This window comes from Cryptomeria japonica, chromosome 10 (genome assembly GCF_030272615.1).
Source record: "Cryptomeria japonica chromosome 10, Sugi_1.0, whole genome shotgun sequence".
NCBI classification, from domain to species: domain Eukaryota; kingdom Viridiplantae; phylum Streptophyta; class Pinopsida; order Cupressales; family Cupressaceae; genus Cryptomeria; species Cryptomeria japonica.
In genome coordinates this window covers 19,470,974-19,481,482 of record NC_081414.1, presented here as the reverse complement: position 1 = coordinate 19,481,482, position 10,509 = coordinate 19,470,974, and the positions used below count along the sequence as shown (strand labels likewise).

Sequence of the window (10,509 nt, the reverse complement as noted above, 5' to 3'; positions counted from 1 at the left end):
GAAGGATTATTACCTATCCTCATCTCATAGGCAGTAAGAATGCTTTGAAGATTATCAAGTGTCATGGTAGAAAAACTTTTCTTTTCTTCTAAGGTTGAAACCTTAGTTTCAAACTTGGGTAACAAAGTTCTAATCACTTTATTGACAACCTCCTTTTCTTCAACATCTTCACCAAGACCCTTTCTGGAATTAACTATTTCATCAACTCTAAGAAAATAACTTGCTACTGTTTCATCTTCTTTCATTCTTAAGGATTCAAACTGATTTTTGAGAGTAAGGATTTTAGACTCCTTAACCTTAGCATCTCCTTGATAAATGGTTTCAAGTTTTTTCCAAATATCATAAGCAGAAGAACAATGCATGACTTTAACAAAAACATCTTTAGTGAGACCACATAAGAGAGCATGCTTAGCTCTGGCATTTAACTCATACTTAGTTTTATCATCAGGATCAGTAGGAATAATAGAAGGAACTGTATATTTTGTGATCACAATATTCCACACATTAAGATCAACTGAAATGGTATAAGTTTCCATCCTAATTTTCCAGAACACATAATCAGTTCCATCAAAAAGAGGAGCTCTTGAAAGTGAAGCACCTTCCTGAGCTTGAGCCATAAAACAAACTTCCAAGTTACCAGGAACAATCCCTAGGATAGACCTATATGAGGGACCCTATGCTCTGATACCACTTGTTGGAAGTGGAAAACACTCTGAGAGGGGGGGGTGAATCAGAGTGTTACAAAATTTTACAAGTTAAACTTTATGGACCTTGACAATTTTAATTCACAGTGTGAACAGATGGCTGAAACTTAACACTTTGAAGGAATACATTAATGCAGCTTAAAGTATACCATTGAACCAACTAAAACATCTAATTCAGACCTTGTTTAACAAAATGGTATTAAGATATTACACAAACTTGAAACATTAAAAATACTTTCAATATTGCATTACATACATTCAACTAAACAAAGTATGAGATAAAGAGGACTAAAATATGATGTATCAGAGCATACACTAGTAAACAGAATGAAACACGACAATGCAACATAACACAATATTTTGCATGAGTGGAAAACCCTCTTGGGGTAGAAAAACCACTCGAAAGATCCCTTTTATTAATTCAACAAGAGCACCAACTCAGTTCACATGTTTTAGAAACCACAAGGCCTCAAGGAGCACCAACCCCTCTTCTTATCAATGTATCTTTCAACTCGAGCTACAACCACTGGTGATTTTATGCATGCATTTTATTCTTGCAGTCACAAAACCATCAGGGATTGGAGCGAGAATATTTTATCAGTCTGTACATATGAAAATTTTGCAATAATATTCTTCAACACTATCCAATCTCTGAAAATATGGTTTCAAATCAATAAAATCTCATATACTCTGAACAGTATGATTTCAAATCAACAAACCCTGAACAATACAATTTCAAATCAAATAAAACCTCAAATACTCTGTACTGTATGATTTCAAATCAATAAACACTGAATAATATGGTTTCAATTCAATGAAGCCTCATATACTCTGTAACAAAAACAGAGTATTGATTCTCAAGAAACCCTCGGCTGGTTCTGTTAAACTACGGCACTGTTTAATGCTTCCACTTTGTTCACACTCAAAACACGGCACTGTATTTCTCTGTTTTAATGTTAGAACTTTGTTCACACTCAAACTATGGCACTGTGTTTCTCCGTTTTTCTTCTCACAGACTGATTTGTCAAACTGTTTTTATGCACACGCAGAAAGAATCCCGTTTTCATCTTAAATAACCCGTTAACTTACAAGATTTGTAAACTGAAAAACAAATAACTGATTCTAACTGTGCAACGGAAGACATTTTAATTTCCCAGTCATGAAAAACAAAAATAAAGCACAACCACTTCCTTATTTTTATTTTGCATAACTGAAAAATTCGAACCAAGGTAAACAGAATCTCTTAAATCATGTGTTTCAAGAACCATACCTGTTAAATGCAAACTGAACAAATAAACTAACCAGTCAACCGTTAATCTCTTGAATGAAACCATTGTTCGCACCATTCTCTGTAACTGACTCGAGCTCTGTAGCTCCAGCGGCACTGTGACTCACACGGCGTTAGGGTTTGACGGACTCCAAAACAAAACAAATGAAACGCCAAATGCAACTTCCAAGAAAAACATTAACTTGTTCGATACAATAAGTATCATGAGGAATATGCCCTTTAAACCGTAGCAATTTTAAACCAAAGATGTCATTAACATTAATGCAAAGTCAGAGCTATCATGTCACCAACATGGCTCCAAAGAACATGTTTTAAAACACTTAACACGTCAGCCAAATCAGTATGTCCGTGTATGCCAACACATCATCTTTTTCTTTCTTGTCATCAAGGACAAAAAGTACCAAAGAGCAACAGAATTGCCCAACAAATATGCAGAATAAAAGTACGTCAACAAACAATTCAGATGAAAAAATTTACAGCGCTTTCTCTGCAATCAATGCTTCTCCAAACACAATATCTTTCTCGCACCTATCCAACAGATTTGGATTGCAGCAGACTAAAACAGAAAGATATGACACAGATTTCAAACGCTTCTCCAAATTTGAAACCTCCTTCCACATTCCTTTACAAGCCCATATAGCTTGACTTCGTCAGACTTGTCTCTGAAGACAATGAAGACTACACTTCGAATGAATGAAGAATGTTATTTTAGACGCCAATAGAATTTAACACTCCTTGCAATGGAGAGATCAGCCGCCTTCTACAAATAACTTATGCTTTCATACATCATATCCAAATTTTATGACACAGGCACAAGATTGTTCATTGCTCTGATATCAATGTAGAGCAGCAAAGACAGAAAAACAATTTACATTGTACATAGAAATAAAATTGAATTTCATTATATTCAATCCATTGATTGTATGGATTGACTTATTTTTTCAACAGAATGAACTTCCCAACTAAACTAACTACAAACTACTTAGATTATTAAATGTAAATTTTACTTCCTAACACTTTCAAACATACAGCAGTCTTCCTCTCCTTTGACTGGACATGCTGCTCTCTCTCGATTCCTTTCCATTACGAGGTGGGTCAAATACCAGTAGTGAATATTTAGCATAGACACCTCTAAAATTGTACTTTTTAAAGTGACTTTCCAGAGCAGCTCGGCCCTGTCATCAGAAAAACTATAATATCAGATAGAAAAATGACAGCAAAAAACAGCAAAAAAAAGATAATCTAAACACATAAAAGATGGAGAAAACATAACACACCTGAACTTTGGCATAAATAATTTCACAGATTTTTAATGAAGTTCTTTTAGAGTCCAAACATTTCCACGGTTGCATATGAAATTCTTTGTACAGCTTCCATGTGGCTTTGGCTGATGTAAAGTTTACGAAGGCGTAGCCAAGGTTGCGCTTTATTCTGCACACAAGAAGAAAATAATTCTTCAACATTCCTTAAAACCTAATAAAATTGATGACAATAGTGTTGTTCATAAAAATGATTAACCCAAGTACACCTGCAATCTTTTTATGAAATGGTCAATTTTAGTCTACGAAACACATCAGGTCTTGGACAACATAACATAGGACTCTAATTGATCCTCCTCCACTTCAAGTTCTGCTAGACCTGGGGGACACCCTTTTGATGTATTAAATACAACGATTACATGACTGCAACAACAATAAGCAAATAGATCATTCCACAAACTCACCAAATTTAGAAACACATTACAAATTGGCTAAATCTGTATAAACCACAAATGAAAAAGATCTTGGAATGAAAGAACACAACCCCTAAACACAAAGGGAAAAAGATTTGTCTTTAAAATTGTAAATCTGAAAGTATCCCCAAATCTGCAAGACCAATGCCTTGTTCATTGGGCATGGAGACACACACAGAACTGCGAATGTGCATCCTAGTCACAAATTGGTTATCCTTAAACAATATTCCTACATTAATACCTTATACTAATGCATTACTCAATTTATTCACAAAATTATCAGATCTGGGACACATTCCATTATTCATAACTGATTACAGAGTTTAAAACCTTCATTGAAGGATGCATATAAACAATCACACAATCGCCTTGAAATTGACAAATTTCATCCTACTTAAGGATTCAATTCAAAATAATGAAATACAATACACAAAGACAATATTGTGGGAAATTTACTCATGCCTGACACAAGTAAGATCTGCAACTAGAAAAACAATCTATCATCTTGCAATGTAATATCTGTACCCTGAAACAAAACAAAGAATTTTACAAATTTGGGTCAAGAAGTTCAGAACTAGAAGCCATGAAACTGGAGCCACTCTCACAGAATTTTGGAACCATTACAATGAGAAGAAAATGGGAATAAGAAGAGGAGGGAAAAAAAAATCAGAATTCATCAGACTTTGCCAAGTGTCTTTTCTTCTAACTGAATTTCAATTTCCTTTCTCTTTCCCATGGAATCTGTTCTCAAAATATCCTACATTTGTTGAAACAAACTTCATAAATGGATTCCTCATCTTGAGAGCTTTCCGACAACATATAATACTCTATATTTTGGGCAAAAATGAGCCTCTAAGTGAATTAATTCTTCATGTGTGCACATCATTTAAATTTTTCAAATTTCTTATATAGTTTCAACTATATATTTAAATTTGATTTTTCACCTTGATTTTTGTCTTGACAACCTGCCACGTGGTAGCCTCCGATTGGCTGATGGGGTCCACTGGGTGCCACCTCGGATGACACCTCATCAATCTGTCACATGTCTGCCTCGTCACTGCCACATGTACGCCACATGTCTGGTTGCTTGTCGGTCACATCATCGCCACCTCAGCGACACCTCAGCGGGACCCACGAGCTATACTTCCACCTAGACCTGCCACCTGTCTTACGCCATTTCTCAATGGCTAACGAACGTGCATCTTCGAGCTCCGAAATCACGTGCGCCATCGATCTCCTTGGAACATGCTCGATCTTTAACTCGCCCTTTCTTGAGCTTTTCGCCATTTCGTAGAGCTTAACTGGCGAGCATCTTTGGCTTGTGAATCAACGCACTTCATCGAATCCTCTGCAACTTGCTCACTGGTTATGTCACCGTTTCTCTGCAAAACTCGCCTGCCTTGGGATCCATGCCTGTGTGGGGTCCACCTAGTCGCCACTTGTCGACGTTCTTGGTCGCCTTGGGAAACGCACTTGCGTGCATGGGGTCTGCATGGTCACCCAGCCAACACCTTGTGTCAAAAGCCTCCAAGGCTTTGACACTATGGTAGTGTGGAGTCTTGCTTATGAATATCAAAAATTTTGCTCTCACCACCAATGTGGGATATATGCATTTAGCTTGGGACTGCATTTTGAAAGTTTCTGAGTTTTAATGGCATTTATAAACAATTGGTTGTGGCCAATCTTAATATTGTTTCATTGTTCTAAAACGATTAGATCCCCAAGTGAAACGTATGCAAAGATCAAAAGGTGACTAGTCCACCTTTTGTTGCTCACTACTCCCATCTTCTGGATTTGAAAAACTATCTTGCCCTTTTTTTATGGCTGCATGTGCTAACTCCACAAAATCCCTAGCACACATGGCAGGATAACACGGAGCAAGAGATGAATCTGCGAAGTGACCCAGTGGTTTTAATATTGTATCGGAAGCAATGTGTCCAAAAACAGTAGAAGAAACCCTCCACAATAAGCGATGTAAAAGAATATTTTGAAAGCTAAAATCCAATAGTTGCCATCTATTCATTGTATCAACCCATTCTGGAAAACCTTCTGGTACAATAGGCTCCAAATTTAGTTCCTGAAAGCGTGTCTTCAATGGTCGAGGCCCCACCCTCCACATGTATCTCAATTTAGGATCAGGTCCAATAGGAATGTTGGGTTGATATTCCTCTGCTATATTATTTATTTTTAATTGCATCTCTATATCTACGGTAGACCTAGGCAACTCAACTCCTTTTGGTGTCACTCCTACCTGCTCATTTGCTTCGGAGTTTCTAACATCCTCCATATTCTCCACGATTGCTAAAGAATTCATTTGTTGCTCACTGCATTTGTCTTAAAAGTTCTAAGTGCTAAGAAACCACGTAGAGGAGAAGATTGGCATTTTACACTTGTTGATTGCATTGCTTGGAAGTTTATAAACTTCTCAAACTCCATTCCATCTTCAATGCCTCTTCACCATCCATACTGCTGCTGAATACATTGGTTCTAAAAGTTTTAAGCCCTTTACCATGCGTGGGAGGATGGAACATTTGCAGATTGTATGTGTTTTAAACTCCTTCATGCCCTCCTCACATTACACTTGCTAACTGCAACTGTGAAAAGATTCTTCTGGCTATCATGCAAAGGATGAAGGTTGCTCCATCTGCTAGTAGCATTTTCTTGGGGGGTTCTAAAGCCATTCATATTATAATAAACACTCCCGTGTTGCTGTCCACTTCCAGATATTGCCTTGAATTTGTCAAACTTAAAATCTGCCTTCTTTAATTTGTTAAGAATGATGTCAAGAGTTTCTACACACATCATAGGTGACGATACAACTCGTCCACTACCCGAAGGATCTCTGCATACTCCATCCTTAGTTCTATCTTTTCTTGTACCAGGAAATTCAAATCTTCAACTTATGACAAGACCATTTTCGCCATAAAATTAATGCACAGGCATTCATACAGATCGGGCCCCAAAGTGGGTTCGATTAAAAAAAATTTCGTTTTCATGCAACTGACCTCTAAAATGCCTCACAAACCTTAAACATATCTCTAGAATTGATCGACACCATTTTCAAATCATTAAACTGCGTTTTGCAACTTTCTGGCACTTGCGCCACATTTTCGCATTTAATCGCAGAGACGTAATTTTCAAACTGGTCAAAACACCTTTTTGGACCTCGCCATCTGACAGGCGTGTACTCTAATATACAAGCATAAAATCTACCAAACGGTTTTTCAAGACAAATCCCGAGTGAAGAGATATTAATTGTCAAAAATGACCAATTGGCTTTGTCGGCACTGCGGACCTGATGAAGTCAATGCTCAGGCAACACATGATGTCTGTCTTAAAAATACCAAACGACCTCCATAGACCCTTAAAACTGAGACATAGGTACCTTGAAATACATATCAAAACTTAGATTATTCAGTTCGACCAAAAGGATGATTGGGTGCAAATGGTGCGCTCATGAAAATGACTACATTAACTGATGCGGCAATGAAAGTACGGATCACTGAAATAGATGGGTCAATAAACCCTTTTGAAAACCGATCAAACGGATTGGCAGGAGCTTGAAACTGGAAACATAGCTTGTCATTTATACCAACAATAGCCCGGAAGAAATACTCTGACATTACATTCACTAAGGCAACTTTTACACTTATGCAAAAGAGGGCTCCGACTGGCAACTGAAACAGGGATTTGTCAAACCATACAAATTGCAAACAGATTGAGCTTTGAAAATTGAACAAATGGATTCATAAAGACTTGAAATTTTGCATGCTAACTCATATTTATGCATAGAATTGAATCCATTTTGAAATTCTTCATGACGATCAATAGGGGAAAAGATATAAGCACTCAAAGTAGGCTACTCAATAAAATCTGCATATGTGCCCAAAATGCACTTTCACTCACCCCTTGAAATGGGTACCTGATAAACTGATCCAAACTAAATTCTGAAAGTTGCACCTCACTGCATAGGCCAAATGAAAGGTGTAGGACACGCTTCCCAAGCCTTACCCCTTGAAAATTATATGGCTCCATTTTATCCTCTTTCTAACTAGGCCCACCTAAATGAGATTAGGTGTCTTTCTAAAAATGCAATATCAAAATTTCGAAATGGGACTCAAAACTTGACTCAAATTTAATGAACAAGCTGCACATTGAGAAAACATCAATATTTTACCCAAAATCTATTGGAAGGTTAAAAAAGTCGTATGCCAATAGAGGCTCTTCTGCATCTGTGCTCTTCTCGTTGCATCGCTTGCAGTGACTGTCTAAAATTTCTAAAAACTTGTCCCGACTGGAAAAAAAACAAAAAGGTTTAGTTCTTATAAATTCAATTTACGAAGAAAAAGATCCGTCGAATTGTGAAATACCTTTAGTTTTGGCCTTGAAAACCATAAAATGAATAGTGGGCATACCTGTATACATTCGGAATATTTTTTATCATCAGGGTTGTCCTGGCGCTTGAGGAGTTTCTCTTTGCTACTTCCTCCTCAAAAACAAATTGAGAACTCTCCTGAGCATTGTCTTTTTTCATGTCGCCCTTGAATAGAAACCCTTGTGCCTGATGGCTCTTCATTAAATTAGCTGAAGCTCCTCCTCTTTCGAAAGCTATTACATTACCCAGTGACAACATTAACAAAATCTCTAAATTTGCAGCTATATGTTCAAGATGCGCCGCCAAACTCAGAAATATGAAATGCATGAGATTGACACTTTTCAGGGAATCTGATTTTTTAATAAACCTTCAGTAATGAAATACAAATGAAATAAACCTTCAGTAATGAAATCAAATTAATATATGCAGATCAAGCAGGAAAATGGAATTACGGCTGGGTGGATTTGATGGCTGTAAGGATTTTCGACATAAAGCATGTTCTATCTATATTTCGAAATCATTGAAAATATTGAAATTGTCACTATTAAGGTTGATAACAGTAGAAATTCAATCTATAGATTTAGATTTTGTTTGGAGATTTTCCAAATCAAATCAAACAGCCAATATTCTATCATCCATATGGATAAACAATATTACAGTTAAATCTAAATCAATCTATATTCTATATAGATCTAAATTTTGTTCAGATCAAATAGCATGCCAGATCAAATCTAGTCGACTTTATTGAGAAGTCCAAGCCAAGCAGATTTAATAGTATTACAGTTGAATCTATTTGACATTTGATCAAAATAGTAAAGGAAAAAATAGTATTTTTCTATAGATCTAAACAGAGCTATCTAATATGGTGAATTCTATTCCAATATAAGAAAACCCTAGGTTCTGTCATCCATTCTAATATAAGAAAACCCTAGGTTCTGTAAAACTAAAAAGACAAAAAAACAAGAAAAAGAAACATAAAACAGCCAGGATTCTGTCATCCATTCCAGATTTGACCTAAATAGTGAAGGAAAAATAGTTTATTCAATAGATCTAAGAAAATTATTAAAAATGGTATAGCATATTAAGATATAACAAACCCCTGGACCCTGTAAAAACTAAATGTATTAATAGAAGAGAGAAAGCAAGGAAGAGAAACATAAAAGTAGTACATTTTCTCTGTCCGTGTTGACCGGCGCCACTTTCTGTGTGTTGGTGAGGAAGATTGTAAGAGGGATAGAATTCCCTGGCTTTCGGATTCAGCTGACTCATTTTCTCGCAGGCTGTAATAACAAGTGAAAGCAAAGCCTCAAGGAATAACAAGTGATAACAGCTGACTCATTTTCTCTCTCTATATATTTATACCAGCTGACTCATTTTCTCTAGGTCTAGGTCTTGTTTGGTTTGGTGGGGAAGTTTCTTCCAGCGGGAAACCGTTTTCACATTTAATGGGTTTTTTTTAAATGGTCTTTTAAAAATGGACGCAGCAGCTGGACTGTTTATTTCTTAAAATAAAAATGGGATGCCCCTATGTGTGGAAGCTCGAGAATATTAGTGAATAAGTTATATTTTTTAAGTTAACCAGTAATTAAATAATATTAAATTTTTTAATCTGTATAATATTTTTATAGTTTGGAAAATTAAAAAGTATTATTTATCAAAAAGTTGTAATTTAATTGGTTATAGATGTTTTTTATTAAGGTAAGCATTGTTTTGAAAGGGACCAAAACCTTTTACAGAGAAAGATATAGTATGAAGTAAAATGAAACACCAAGAAACAACAAGGAGATAATAAAAATAGAAAATAAATCTGCAACAATGGCAAGACAACAAAGCTAGAGTAGAAACTTAAAAACTAGAAAAACGACCAACCTAAATCATGGTATTTTAAAAAGGTGTTTCAAAGTACTTTAGTTTCTCAAAATAAGTTGTTTATTTTTTCATCTTCTGTCTTTTTTTTTATTGAGATCAGGGGAACCACTAGCTGCACCATCCGTAAACCTCAAATTATTGGGGGACGCATTCATATTTAGACAATCTTTAGTGATATTTCTTGTACTCTCTTCTTTCTGAATCTCTTTAAAAGGAGAAGAAGCAACCACTTGAGGGATTGGATCATTTTTCTTACTGGTGTAACAAGTTTTAGAAGTATGCCCTACTTTTCCACAAAGGTGGCAACAATAAGTAGAAGTATGCCCTACTTTCCAAAGGTGGCAAAGGATTCGAGAATTTTTTCGTTGTGCTCAAACTCCATATAGAGTATATTTGTTGACTGTAATGGTATATGCATTGAATGAAAAATTAACCAAACTCACAACTCAGTGAACTGAAAATATCCATGCAAACTTAAAATAAACTTGACATCGAGGTATCTACAAAAAATAAAAGATTGAAACATAATTAACATTATGCA

The 10,509-nt window shown here is 35.9% G+C and overlaps 1 protein-coding gene across 1 annotated transcript; it reads right to left on the bottom strand.

The window, feature by feature from the left end:
* Positions 1–1,451: 1,451 nt before the first annotated feature.
* Positions 1,452–8,326, bottom strand: LOC131076697 (protein terminal ear1 homolog). The gene is made up of 3 exons (XM_059213424.1): positions 8,140–8,326; positions 3,270–3,423; positions 1,452–3,167 (listed from the first exon to the last, which is right to left on the bottom strand). Exons 1-3 carry the CDS (start codon positions 8,298–8,300, stop codon positions 3,012–3,014), a joined length of 471 nt encoding a protein of 156 aa, XP_059069407.1. The 5' UTR covers positions 8,301–8,326; the 3' UTR covers positions 1,452–3,011.
* Between the last annotated feature and the right edge of the window lie 2,183 nt (positions 8,327–10,509).

What these genes read in the sequence shown, in the direction of transcription:
- LOC131076697 (XM_059213424.1), bottom strand. Translation starts at nt 8,300, where the DNA reads ATGAAGAGCCATCAGGCACAAGGGTTTCTATTCAAGGGCGACATGAAA. An exon ending in AATATTCCGAATGTATACAG is followed by an intron (nt 3,424 to 8,139) that starts GTATGCCCACTA and finishes TCTTGTGTGCAG; the next exon opens with AATAAAGCGCAACCTTGGCT. An exon ending in TTATTTATGCCAAAGTTCAG is followed by an intron (nt 3,168 to 3,269) that starts GTGTGTTATGTT and finishes TTCTGATGACAG; the next exon opens with GGCCGAGCTGCTCTGGAAAG.